At 42.0% G+C, this 13407-nt stretch overlaps 1 protein-coding gene across 1 annotated transcript in view; it reads left to right on the top strand.

The window, feature by feature from the left end:
- Positions 1-13407, top strand: part of DOCK2 (dedicator of cytokinesis 2) — a 404233-nt gene that overhangs the window by 309203 nt on the left and 81623 nt on the right. Inside the window, exons 28-29 of the mRNA XM_029942884.1 lie at positions 4013-4111; positions 6796-6890. Of these exons, the coding sequence (XP_029798744.1) occupies positions 4013-4111; positions 6796-6890 (194 nt within the window). The remainder of the gene's footprint in view (positions 1-4012; positions 4112-6795; positions 6891-13407) is intronic.

Genomic DNA, 13407 nt, shown 5'->3' with positions numbered 1-13407 from the left:
AGCTCTCTCCCAGGTGTACAAGACCTCTCTCCATACTGATGGGCTGAATTAATTAAGAGGATTGATTGTCATGGATCGCTGAAGAGGGTTCTATGTGGCAAATAAACCCTGCCACTCAAGGCGTTAAGTAGCCCCTCATCGGCCAAGTGCCCGCGATGATTGCACTTATTTTTACACGTTTGACCTAGTTTCAAACCGTGTCTCTCCAGGCTGTGATTCATTAGCTACATTTTAAACCGCCCCGAATGGAGCCGAGGTGACTCTGCCTGGTTTGTGCCAACGTCTCGGATACAATTTCTCTCTGGGATTTAAGATGCCAGTCCCCTCACCCGCCCCAGTATTCTGTTTTAAGAAGCAATTTCCCATCTAGGCACCTGGCATGCTGCTTGGCTATGGATGAGTGGCTGCCTCATGCCTGGGTAGTAAATATATGTCACCTACACCATTTCTGCCAGGGATGGGAAGAGGGGGATTCTCACTAGCTTGGACTGCAGGGGATCCCTCCACCCTGCTGTCCCCCATGCGATACTTAGGCTTTCGCATGTTGCCCACAGGACTGGGAGATTTGGCTCCTACACTGTAAAGTTTGAGCAATGTCAATGTTAGGAGTATCTGAGTTGCTAGTGAATCACACCCCCAACCCTTTCCTCTATCTCTTTCTAAACATTTAAAACATGGTGGATGGAGAAGTAAGGTCTCAAACTCATAAAAAGGGAAGGGGACAAGAAGCAAAGAGGTGGATTGCCATGTTAAGGATATTACTGAAAAAGGGATAAATGTCAGAGATGCATAATATTATTCCATCTTTCTATCATTATGTGACAAAGAGGGTTTGGTTTATTTTTTTATTTTTGTTTTTTTGCTTTGTTATTTAAATTTAAATGACAGAGGGGAACCTTTTCTGAATGCGAACCTGCTGCTGGCGTTTCATGCCATTTTACTAATCAATAGGTCACATTGGTGTGATTTCTGACAAATTTGGTACTAAAGTGGGCTAGACATCATAGTAGGAAAAAAGGGTACTTCTAGTGGGATATAAAACACTGTCACTTTTCATTAAAAGCCAAATGCAGGTAACTTGCCCAAACTTCAGTCACATTGCACTACAAATCGTATAGTAAGGCACCGAGAGCTGGGTTTTTCTATGTGATAGTTAGAAGGAAGAAATGAACAGGCTGGTAAAAGTAATTTTGATTGATTGGTGGGCTATAACACACAGAGCAAGTCCTTAAAGAAAAATAGTGGATCCTTTCATAAAATGGTCACTCCCTCTAGATGGGGACTAGAACCCCTTCCTCCTTTTATTTTCTTTTAAAATGAAGCATGGAAGTTTCTCTAAACAAGGCTTAAGAAAATGCAGCCTTGTCAAGGTAATTCCAAGCAACTTGAGCTCTGAGGTTTGTTTTTTGCTTTTCTCCCCCACTTCAAATTCAAATCAAGCCATTGGAAATAACAAGCATTCCGTATCTATGCATTTGGGGCAGCCTGCAGTTCTGACAATGGTAGATTTTCCACCACACACACACACACACACACACACACACACACACACACAAGCTCACAATCCCAGGACTCATTTAAGTCAAAGCTTTAAAAGTAAACTATTGTCCAAGAGGCGATAGCATTTTCTCTTAGAGGATCATGGATCATAAAAAAATAAAACCTGCCCAAATCTCTTCTTACCTTGAAGCAGTGGAATTACCTGCAGAGATGTCCTCTCTTTTCCTTGCAAAATGAGCCAGGCTTTGGCCAGCAGCAGAATTACTCCAAAAGAAGGAATAATGAGTCCTTTATGTTGTAATTTTCACTGTTTATATGCAAGAAGTGTAGTGGATCTGCTCACGTAGGAATAAATAAAAAGCCGAACAAACTGCTCGGCAGCTACCATGTGAAAAGAAAAGACCTCTAGTGGCCATAGGCTGAAATCTTTGAGGAAAGGAGAGACGAGATGGAGGGAGTAGAGGAAACACAGGCGTGTGTGTGCGCATACACACATGCACACGCGCACACACACACACACACACCTCTCAAACTCTCTGGATTCTCCTTTCTGGCATCCAGCCTGGCCAGTGGGATACACAATGGCAAATCTTCTTTCTTGGTTCAACTGGGTCCTGGTTAAGTTAACGATGGTGGTGTTCTGTCTTGTTTGAGAAGGACTGATAATTTCACAAACTCACCACCACCCCCTGGGGGCCTGAGCAGAGGAGGATTTGCCTCCCTGGAGGACCAAGACCGTTCACTCCAGTGTAGAGGCTCCTGGTCCCCAAAAACACAGTGTCCTCGCTGTCACTCCCAAGAGTCCCGGCTTTGCACTTTCTGCCAGTTTTGCGTGTTTTCTAGGCATCTATGGTGCGTGAGTGTGGTGGTGGCCACTGGCGGGCAGGGCTGGCTTCGTGGGTGTGTGATCTCACCTGGAGCTCAGAATGGGCGCTGGGGATGTCCTGGAATTTTGAATAATTTTTAACAAGGACTGTTCATTTTCATTTTGTTCTGAGCACCACAGAGTATACAGCAGGTCATGCTGACTGGGAAAGCGTGTTATTCCTAACATCCTAATTGGAAAAAATCTAGAAGCAAAGGAGATTCCTGATCTCGGGGAGTTAACTTAGGGAATGTGGTCTTGAGGATGTTCAGTTAGTTATCCAAAAAACTTCCTGTAGAGGAACACAGAAGGAGTTTCTTGGGACATCAAGGCTATTCCTCCACCACTGTAAACTATAGAGCTGTAATCTATAAGGATATGTATTTTTTCACGTGTGTGTATGTGTATTTTTCTAAACAAAGATAGCAGTTTGTGATACTGAGCCCATTTTCTTGGCTCACACATGCCTCCAGGCCCACCACTCTGGTGCCATTTGTCTGACCCCTTTTAGCAGCAGGGTCCCTGGAAAGGCCTGCACCATGCTGCGCAGGCCCTCTTCCATAAGCCTGCCCTTGACCAAACCTTGTGGGACTTCCTCTGACTAAGATGGCAGTCCCATTGGGATCTTGCAGGAGACAATCTTGAGTGGCTCCTCTCTCCTGGTAGATTTGTGGCTGGTACTTCCTTTACAAGGGTTTCAGAGTAGATATTCCTAAATGCTGCTTGCAGATGCTAGCTCAAACAGAAAATACACCCTGATACAGAGTCATAAAATCTGGAGGGGTAAAGCAGAAAGGGGTATGGTGACGTATTCAGGTGGAAGAAAGAAGGTGGTTCTTGCTTCTCTGATCCCATGGATCCTTCCAGACCCGCCTCTTTTCCATGTCCTTGCATTGATTTCTCACTTGTCTGAATCCCTCTGACACTTGGTCTGCTTGACAGATTAAAGGTCTTGTACTTTTTCCCTCATGGATGTTAACCTTCCTTTCCCAAATAGATCATGAACTCCTAAAGAGCAAGGACCACCTCTTCTCATTTCTTTTATCCTCCAAGGCCCTTAACAAGTGTGGGTTACTGGTAGCTACTGGCTTCTCACTGGCTGAGTCATGATGGTCTAACAGCTGACACCTCTACAGAGAAAATCAGTGAATTCAAAGCATTATAGGAGCCATTTTATCCTTTTGATACATATGTTGGGGTTGAAGTGGATGGATTATTTTCTGACTTTACAGATGAAACACTTGGGGCTTAGATATATAAAACTATTCATCAGAGAAATCAAACTGTCTCCAGGATCTTGATAGAGAGAGACTAGATCTTCTGACACCAATGCAGTGGTCTTTTCCCAAGGCACAAACAGCTGGAGGAGTGATAGGTCAGGCCCATCTTCTATATCTGGAGCTCCCACTATAGTCCCAGTCACACAACAGGTGTTTAGTAAATGCTTCTTGTAAGAATGAGCCCGTAAATGAGCCATAAGGCAACATTTCCTCATAGGGAAGTTTCACTTGCTGATCCCTTTGGGGACCTTTTTACACTTGGCTGGGATGGTTGGGTGTTTTCCAGTCTGAAGCCAAGGAAATAAAAAAGATGAATCTCATGGTTCTCTCTCCACTATTTCATGGCAGTTTTCTTTATTTCTTACAGAGTCACTTTGTGGCATGTATGACAGCCATCTTAAACCAGATGGGAGACCAGCACTATTCCTTCTATATTGAGACCTTCCAGACCAGCTCTGAACTTGTGGTGAGTCCAAGGATGCTGGGTAGGGGGTAGTATAGGAGAGACATGCCACACTGTTGGCTCTTAAGAGTTTAGGGCAAGAAGATGTCCCAGTGGACCTTGTGTACATGTGTATCTAAGTTACAAACATTCGTGTGATTGCCTAGTTCTAATTTTCATTTAGCCTTGCACATACAACTTCTGAAAGATATCTTTCAGGTGTGTCAGAGATGAGACCTGAATGTCTAGTCTAAATATGCCTCAATAGGGGGACCGGGGTGGCTCAGTCAGTTAAGCTTCCAACTTCAGCTCAGGTTACAATCTCGTAGTTCATGGGTTCAAGCCCTGCGTCAGGCTCTGTGCTGAAAGCTCAGAGCCTGGAGCTGCTTCAGATTCTGTGTGTGTGTCTCTTTCTCTCTCTGCCCCTCCCCTGTTTGTCCTCTCTCTCTGACTGTGTCTCTGTCTCTCTCTCTTTCAAAAGTGAAAAAACATTAAAAAATTTAAATATGCTTCAACAAATGTTTATTGATGAATCATGGACATTTGGAGACTTATGATCATGAGTTTTAGTCACACAGCCTTGGATTTGCATCCACGATTTGTCACTGGGGAGTACGTAACTATGGACAGGTTAACCTCTCTTAAGCCTCAGTTCCCCATCTGTAAAGTGGGGATGATGTTATTTATGTCATAGTGTGGGGAACGGGTTAATGAGAGCACAGAAGTTCTCACATACTAAGTGCCCAGTAAAAGGTAGCTACTTCTAGATCATGATCACAAAAGCATGGAGGAAGTTGGCCTCTGAACCGCCTTGCTCTTCTAGCCTCTCAGGACTCATTTGTTATAGAACTGTCTGCACAGGGCTGTGGCCTAAAGGCTCATAGCTCTGTAGCAGATGACTTAACCAACATAGAGCCCAGCGCAGCCTGTCCCAGGGGCAGTCTCTTTGCCCCTCAACATAATCGCCTTTGTCATTGTCTCCTTACCCCTGCCAGATTCAAGAACTCTGCTGCTGGGGGCTCAATTTCAACTTTTCTTAGAGTAACCCAGGGTTCTACAATTGGACCAATCTCAGAGAGTGGCCCACAAAAAGGGAATTATTAGAAAGCCAATGTCTGCTCTTTCAGCCATTCAGCAGAGAGAGAGTCTCCTCATTGGGTGCAGTATTGGCAAGAAATGGAATCTATGTCTGGATATACACAAAAGAAAACAAAAGGAAAGCCAAATAACCCAAGATTTCTCCCCCAATTTCTCTATGTCATGTGACATGGAAATAGACCAGATTCCTAATTTTTGATCCTAAGTGGAAAGAATGGTGGGAAGAAAGTAGGAAAGGGAATTCCTATTTGTTGGTCATACGTACTTTCTTGTATAATCTTTACAATAGTATAACAGAGGGATTAGCACTCACATTTTACAAGTCTGCAATCTGCCTGCTCAAGGCCACATAGGAAGTGTGTGGCAGAGTAGGACTTGAACTTCTGTCCTAAGCCTGACAACATGCTATAACCTCTCACTCAGGAAGCTAGGTTTTTCATCTATGAGCCAGAGGCCTTGTCTGTTGCCATAGGAAGGGAATGAGCCTGGGATGACACCCACACTTCCCAGGGGATGTCAAGGATGAATAACAATTCTCGCCATTGTCACCATCCAGCACTTAATGAGCTCTTACAATGGGCCAGGCTCTGTGCTGAGCATCCTCTAAACAGTGTGCACTTAATCTTTGTACTAACTCTTTGAGTTAGAGGTTATCCCCATTCTGCTGATGTGAAAACTGGGACTTAAAATATTGAGGTAATTTTCCTAGAAGCAAAGATTGCTGAAAAGGAACAGATCTCATTTCCAGTATTTTGCAATTTAGCTTAAAGCAGTGATTTTCAAATTATATTCCTCCCTTTCTCACTATCTTGCACCATAAACACACACACACACACACGCCGACCACAGCTATTCTACTTTTATCTATTTTATATGTTAGGTTCTGGGTAATATTTGCTTTGGACCAAGAACTCTGGTGTTAAATAATTTGAAAACCATTGGCTTAAGGAAAGACCTCGGAATGGGTTTCCTATGGATTTTAAATTTTACTGAAGGCATGCAGACAATATGACTTTTCTTCCTTCAGCTCAGGAGTGTCCAATGACGGTGGTCCTGGTCTTTGCTATCTGTATTTGTCTTGAATTTGTGTTCTCCAAAGATGGAGCAGAATCTTGGCCTGATGCAGTCAGTATCTGATGGGGTGTGTTGAGGTCCACTCTGAACCTCTTCAAATGAGAGGAAGAGTGTCCTGGGTTGTAATCTGCCCTTGGAGGTATCTGTGACATATGAATGAGCTGTGTTTGTAGTACTGTAGAGTATGTATCTCCTTCTTAAATACATATTTGGGAAGATGATTATAAAATTGCAACAGCGATGCATGCATTTACTTCTTTCCTCTCAAAGACAGAGTTGCTAGTGCTTTGAGAGTGTTTTTTTACCTTCCATATTGCCACTCCACTTGCACTTGTGAAATAGTCTCCTGGTAACCAACATGGAGCTTCCATTTAAAAATCCACCCCTCGTGGTTTCATTGGACTTATTTTCCCTTTCCTTTTCTGGCCCTCTAAAAAAATAATAAAGAAAAAATGTAAACAGCTAACAAGATCTGGGCACGTCTAGTCAGTTCCTACAAAACAAGATGACAGATGTGTTTCACTTTACAATTTCAGGACTTCTTGATGGAGACCTTCATCATGTTCAAGGACCTCATTGGGAAAAATGTGTATCCTGTAGACTGGACGGCCATGAGTATGGTTCAGAACAGGTGAGCTGCCACCCGTTCCTAACAGCTGCCTCACCCCAGTGACCACTTTAAAGAGCATGCACAGAGACAAGGTGGGGATACCTCTTCCCTGGTGAAAATAAAAAGTGTAGCAGAATCTTTCTACTTTTAAACCCCAGGGAATTTCACACCAATCTTGAACCTTCTTTTTTTTTAAAAAATGTTTTAGTCCTCATGCCTTTTCTATATACTGAGCTGGCTACCCCCGACCTTTTCCATTCTTCAAATACCAGTTAAAGCAACATACTTCATGACGTCTTCCCTAAACTCTTGAGACAGTAGACCTTAAGGTCAGCCTTATTAAAATTATATTATTATTATTCAAAATAATAAATATATTTATTAAAATAATATTTATTTAATAATGTAAGTAATGTTTAAATATTTAAAAATATTTATCCAAAATAATAAAATATATTTGGTGACACAGAGTAAAATAAGTTTAGGAAGCATTGGATTAAGCAGCTTTGAACAGATTTCTGTCTTGGAGAACTTCTTACAGCTTTCAATATGCTGATTGGATTCTCTGAATGGAGGATTTAGGATACACAATTTCACAAATTTATTTGCTAGTGGGACCATTTGGTGTGCATATATGTATGTCTTTGTGTGTGTGTGTGTGTGTGTTAATTTCTATTAACATCTCATAGGATACCAATGTAGCCCAAGTATAACTCAGATCCCACATAACCTAGCACAACATTAGAAAAAAATAATTATAAGCAATTTCAGTCTTTAGTGCTTTCTCTCAAATAGTATGATCTCATCAAAATGAAATTCAAATCCTAACACTCACCAATATTTTCTGATATTCCCTTTCTTCATTTCTCTGTTCTCAGTATCTCTCACATCCTATGCTTTATTCAAGTTTCTCTTAGAATCTTATCCTCAATCCCTATCCATAAACCCATTTAATACTGGATCTTCATGGCCCCTTCCCCATTTCTCCCCTCTCTTTCTTCCCTTTGGCTTTGTATATTTATTTTAAATCCTCCCCATGAAAGGCCTTCACTCTACATTGGCAAGAAATGTTGTCTGTCTCTCCCTATTGCCCTTGTTCCATATCACAAAACCAAGAATTGACTGGCAAATGGAAATATCCCTAGAGGGTAGAAGAAAAAGAGAAGTTGAAGAGGCAGACGCAGAATTTTCTTAGTGGGAGGCAAAGAGGGAAGACTCTCAACATTTACTTATTAGTAATTTTGTCATTGGATACAGTCTGAGAATTTCTATCTTGTATATGCCTAAGAGCTGACTCCAGTGCCAGATGACCTTCATCCTTTACCTTTCTGTCCTCTGAAAAACTGTTTTTCTACTAATTGGATGCCTAAGTGTCTAGCCATGTGACTAAACAGACTCACTTACCTGCAGTGCTCTTGGGGCCAGCATTAGGGGCTGGTGAAGGGGATAAGAGGTTTCTCAAGGCAGAAGAAAGTACATCTGTGCATCGGAGCCTATGTTGGGAGGAGGAAAATCACTCCAGTGATAAAATGTCAGAATTCTCATTCTGGGCTAACCTTGCCCTGATTCTCCCTGTTCACATCACCCAGATGGGAGACTGGCTTTGCAATGATTAAAGTGTCGGTGGGAATTCGGCTCAGGCCACATCACAGATTAGAGGCAGGTCCATTTCTACCCCTATGTCAGGGCCAGCTTCCTGAGCCTGCAACCTGTACCATTGCTTATGACCCTGCACTAGAAAGGGCCCCATGCTTGGTCCTCCCTTTACCATCTTGAAATTCATAGTAATTTCTGAACAAGGAGATTCACATTTTCATTGTACACTGAACTCAACAAGTCATGTAGCTGATAGTACCTTAGGTCAATGTTCAGTCATCTCATATTATGGTAGTAGCTCTGGAACTGTCTGTGAATCCCTTACTGTCTGCCAGCTGGTCAATAATGCCTTCAGGTTTTGCCAAAATACATGAAGCACCCACGTGAGTCATCTTCAACTCACCCTTTACTTTAGATACATTCAACTATTCACTGTTCTCTACCATTTTATTCTTCTATGACTTATCATAAAACTATTGCTTTCCTCCCTTCTAGACCAAGCTCAGCATGAAAGCATCCTTCAAATTCTTGACACTATAATCTCTCCTTTGTGGATGCTTCTAGAACTCTCTCATGGTAGGAGAATGGTTCTTTTCTTTGTTGTTTCCATACATGCCTATATTATGGCCCTTATTCTACTGTACTACAATTATCTCTTCATGTGACTGTTTCTGCCATCAAAGAATGGGCTTCTTGAAGGTAAGCACTATATCTAACTTATCTCTGTGTTTCCAGATTCTACCACAGTCCCTGGTATTCGTAAAAACGTGTAATGAACTCTGTGTATCCAGTCGGAATTTATTGATTAGAATTTTTTAAAAAATCTAGTTTAAATTTGCCTAAGTAAAAAGAGAGTCAAGTTTATTAGTTCAGACAACTGAAAAATCTCAGAGTAAAGGCTTCAGGCATGGGTGTATCTAGGTGCTCAAACAGTGTTGTAGGAAACCTGTATCTCTATCTTTGCTCTTTTCTCTGTTGGCTTCATTCTTAAGTAGACATTCTCTTTGTGGTGGGGGAAATGGGCTCTAGAAGTTTCAGATATATGTCTTGAATTAGCAACCCCAGTAGAAAAAAAAAAAAAGGCCTCTTCTTCAATAGGTAGAACAAGAGTCAATCTCCAGTCAATCTCCAGTCTTCAAAGTTCTGGCTTAGGCTACATGCCCATTAATAAACTTTTGTGGACAGGAAAATGAACTTTGCTGTTTTGTCAAGCTTAGATGACTCACCTTGCAACTGGGAGGCTATAGTTAGTTCTACCCAAACCCCAAAGCCTGGGAGCAAAAGGGGAGGTAGGGGGAATAGTTATCTGAAGTAAAAATCTAGGTGTTATTACCAGCAGGAGAAATGGATGATGGACGGGCAAATAAATGCATGGACATCTACTACTTTATACAGGGTCAGGATGATGGAAGCCTAGAGAGGCTGGAGCTCTGAGCAGGCCAGCAATTCCTTCTGCATCATTTACAGTCATCTTAGAGGAAGCATGTGGGCCAGTCTGGAGGAATGTCCCCTCCTCAAATCCCATCAAGCTATGGACTTTAGTCTTTTTGGGGGACAGGCCCCCAGAGATGATACCATAGTCCTTGGTTTCTTTATACTTAGAAAACTACAATATGATTTTCTAAAGGATCAAAGGAAGTGGAATTTTCTTCTAAGTAGAAATATTTGTATCTCTTAAGGATCAGGTAAATACTTAAGTCTCTACATTAAAAAAAAAAAAAAGAATTAGACTCAGAAATATAGCCGGGTTTTAGACTTCTTAGTTCTGCCACTTCTATTTCTTGAGAAGTCATTTAATCTCTTGGATTCTCAATTTCCTGATCTGTAAAATGGGAATTAATTATAATCTCCATTTCACGGTATTTTTTGTGAGGAAGGAATGGGTACTCCTTAGAGTAGTGGTGCCTCAGAAAACTCACTGAACAGAAACATTGCCATCTCCAGGTGTAGACAACAAACTTAGCCTCAGACTAGAGAAGGATGTGCCTAATGTCCACCAGAAAAATGACTTTTTCTCCTTGAAGTCACATCAATGAGTCAGTAGCTGTCCTTCATCTTCAGGCCACAATGGAGCACTGATATATTCCCACCTTCTCTGATTTGCTGTGATGTTGTTATAACTAACACGTACTGAGCACCTGGCTCCCCCGTGCTGTGGTACCTTATTTAATCTTACAATCTGTATTACCTTATTCAGTCTCACCAACAAATTTATGATGTGAACTATTACAATCCACATATTGCACGTCAGGAATCTGAAGCACAGAATAGATGAGTAACTCACACAATGTTGCATTACTAATAAGAAGCCATTCAATTACAGTCCATGTTCTCTATCTCTACTGCTTTATCCTGTAAAATAGTGAGGCTCATTTTATGAAGTGCATTGTACAGATGTACCCAATGCATATTTAGTGGCTCAGATAACTGAAAGAGACCCAAAGAGGTAACTTGTCCAAGGTCCTGAAACTAGTTAGTGGAATATTTCAATGTAAATTGGACAAACAGAACATGTAGCATGGCTTAGCCCTGAGCAGGATTTTTCAGAGCATCATTTCTACTTCCTATGCTGGTTAATATATACTTTACAGTTTCCTTCCTTCCTTCCTTCCTTATTATTTATATATTATTATAACTTACCTGTTTTTATAATTTCTCTATTACCACTTATGATTTATGTGTGTATGTATTAGTCATATGTAATATATTCATCTGCTTGTTGGAGGGAATGGAGTTTTCCAGAGTTGAATGTCTCCTCAGCTGTGTCCTGTTTGTGTATGCAGACACAGCGACATGTCTACTGCAAGAAATGCCTTCTGTTAGAACATTTATTTTCGTTTTGGTAAGATGCAGCTTCCAGAAAGATCTGATTTACATGATGTGGTAAATCTTTAAATGATAAAGTCCTTCGTAATATTGTAAACTAACAAAATTATACCTAGGAACCTCTTTTCTCCTCTTCCATCTGCACCTCAATCTGGAAATCCAACATTTTGAGGGAGCTTGGAGATTTGTACACATCCTCAAAGCATCTCAAAGTGAAGCCAACCAACACATATTTATTGAGTGTCCTGGTTATGCAGGGCTCTCGGGAGTGGGCCTGTGCATGGTCCCAGAAGGCAAGGGGCTTACGGTCTAGTTGGTGAGACAGTAAATGTGCCCATGGAAATATGACGACTTAATGCAGTCACTACAGTGAGTTCAGAGCACAAAGAATACCCAGAGAAGTTAGGATTTATGACTGCCAGGGTCCATATCCTGCCTCTACCATTTAATAGTTAGATGGCCTTGGGCAAAGTTATGTAATTACTATGACTCAGTTTTTCTTCCTGTAAAATGGGGCTAATAACAATACCTATCACAATTGTGAGGACCAAAATGAAATGAAATAATATATACAAAGTAGTTAGAATAGTGTTTGGCACATGGTGAGCATTTCATATGTGTTAGCTGTTTTTTTTTCTAGTCATGTTCCTATGGTTTGGAAATATACAAAATATTTCACAGAAAAGGCAAATCTGGGCTGGATCTTGTCTACTTTTATCAGTGTCATATTTCAAGATCTAACATTGTCTCAAGCACACAAGAGGAACACAATGGGGTCACAGAAGTCGGGTAAGGCAATGCCCAGCAGTCATATAGTGGCTTCATTGGGATGCTGACAAATCATGGAAACCTGCTTCCCCTTCCTACTACCTACCTACATTAACTTGTAGTGTCTACTCCTTTTCATGGACCTCACCTCCTGCAGTGCATATTGCTCAGAAGGAGGCCTCTCCGTGGGTTCTTTAGCCAGCATAGCACAACTAATCCTGATGTTCAGCAGGCTGCAGGATTCTTGATTCCAAGAACCTACTGCGTCCCTTGCTAGAATCCCAGATTACATGAGCGGTGTCGGGGGCTCTGGGGGTGAGCCATTCCTTGACGCTGAGCTGGAAGCTGTCAATTCACTCTAACCCCTTGGGTGCACGGAGCTTTTGTGTATTGTGAGGGAAGCAGCTTAAAGGCTCTGGGAGAATGAATTTCTCAGTGCCTCAAAGGAAGGAGTAAGAAGCCCCCTTCTCCAGCCCTTTCATTTCCATTGTCAAGTTTTAACCAGTAGAATCAACTGCATCCTATGGACTGCAGAGGGAAGGAGAAATGGAATTCAGAGAGGCCCTCTCTCTCCCTTGGGTGTTTTCACCAGAAAGGGCATACCATTTTATTTCCACAGTACCACCTCTGGGTGTGGGCTGGTTGTCACATCAGAATGTTCTCAGCCTTGGGTCCTCCTGGCACAGAGTTACCAGGTGGCCAGGCTGTTAACAATAATGGCAGCAATAGCGACTGACATTCATGGAGGACTTCTATGTGCTGAGGCATTGGGCCACCAGCTTTATACACTACATCTTATTTAATCTTTACGTGGCTCATTTCACACAAGGGGCAGTTGAGATTCCCAGAGGTCAAGCAACTCGCTCCAGGCCACAGCGTGGAAGTGGGATAGAGTGAGACTCTGACCGGGATCGACCTGCTCCAGCACCTGCAGGATCTATGTAATAACAGTAATACCAATAGCACCCACTTCTTAGTGATATTGTGCAAATTGGTTGAGAAAATGCATGTTGAATACTTAGCATAGGACTGGTACTTAGTAATTGTTAAATTTTAGCTATCATCATTATGACCCTACTGTGCCTTTAAGGATCTTTCTGCCAGTTTCTTCCTGTTTACAGCAGCTGACTTCTCTCTCTTGTGGCTTTTGCTTCCTCTCAGAGTCATCTCTTCATGGCTTCTATTCAGGTCATAGGTCACTGCATTCTCCCTAGTTTCATGCTATAGGACAGCCTATAAGGTTTTGATTTAACTACACTCAAGGCCGGGGTGCCCCCACAGGGTACCCATAAGGCCACCCATGGGTTGCTGACCACCCAGGGAAGACTGTCTGAGTCAAGTGTTGGCC

Source organism: Suricata suricatta, chromosome 6 (assembly GCF_006229205.1).
Source record: "Suricata suricatta isolate VVHF042 chromosome 6, meerkat_22Aug2017_6uvM2_HiC, whole genome shotgun sequence".
Taxonomy (NCBI): Eukaryota; Metazoa; Chordata; class Mammalia; order Carnivora; family Herpestidae; genus Suricata; species Suricata suricatta.
The sequence above is the reverse complement of the archived record's forward strand: the minus strand, read 5'-3'. Positions and strand labels throughout refer to the sequence as shown.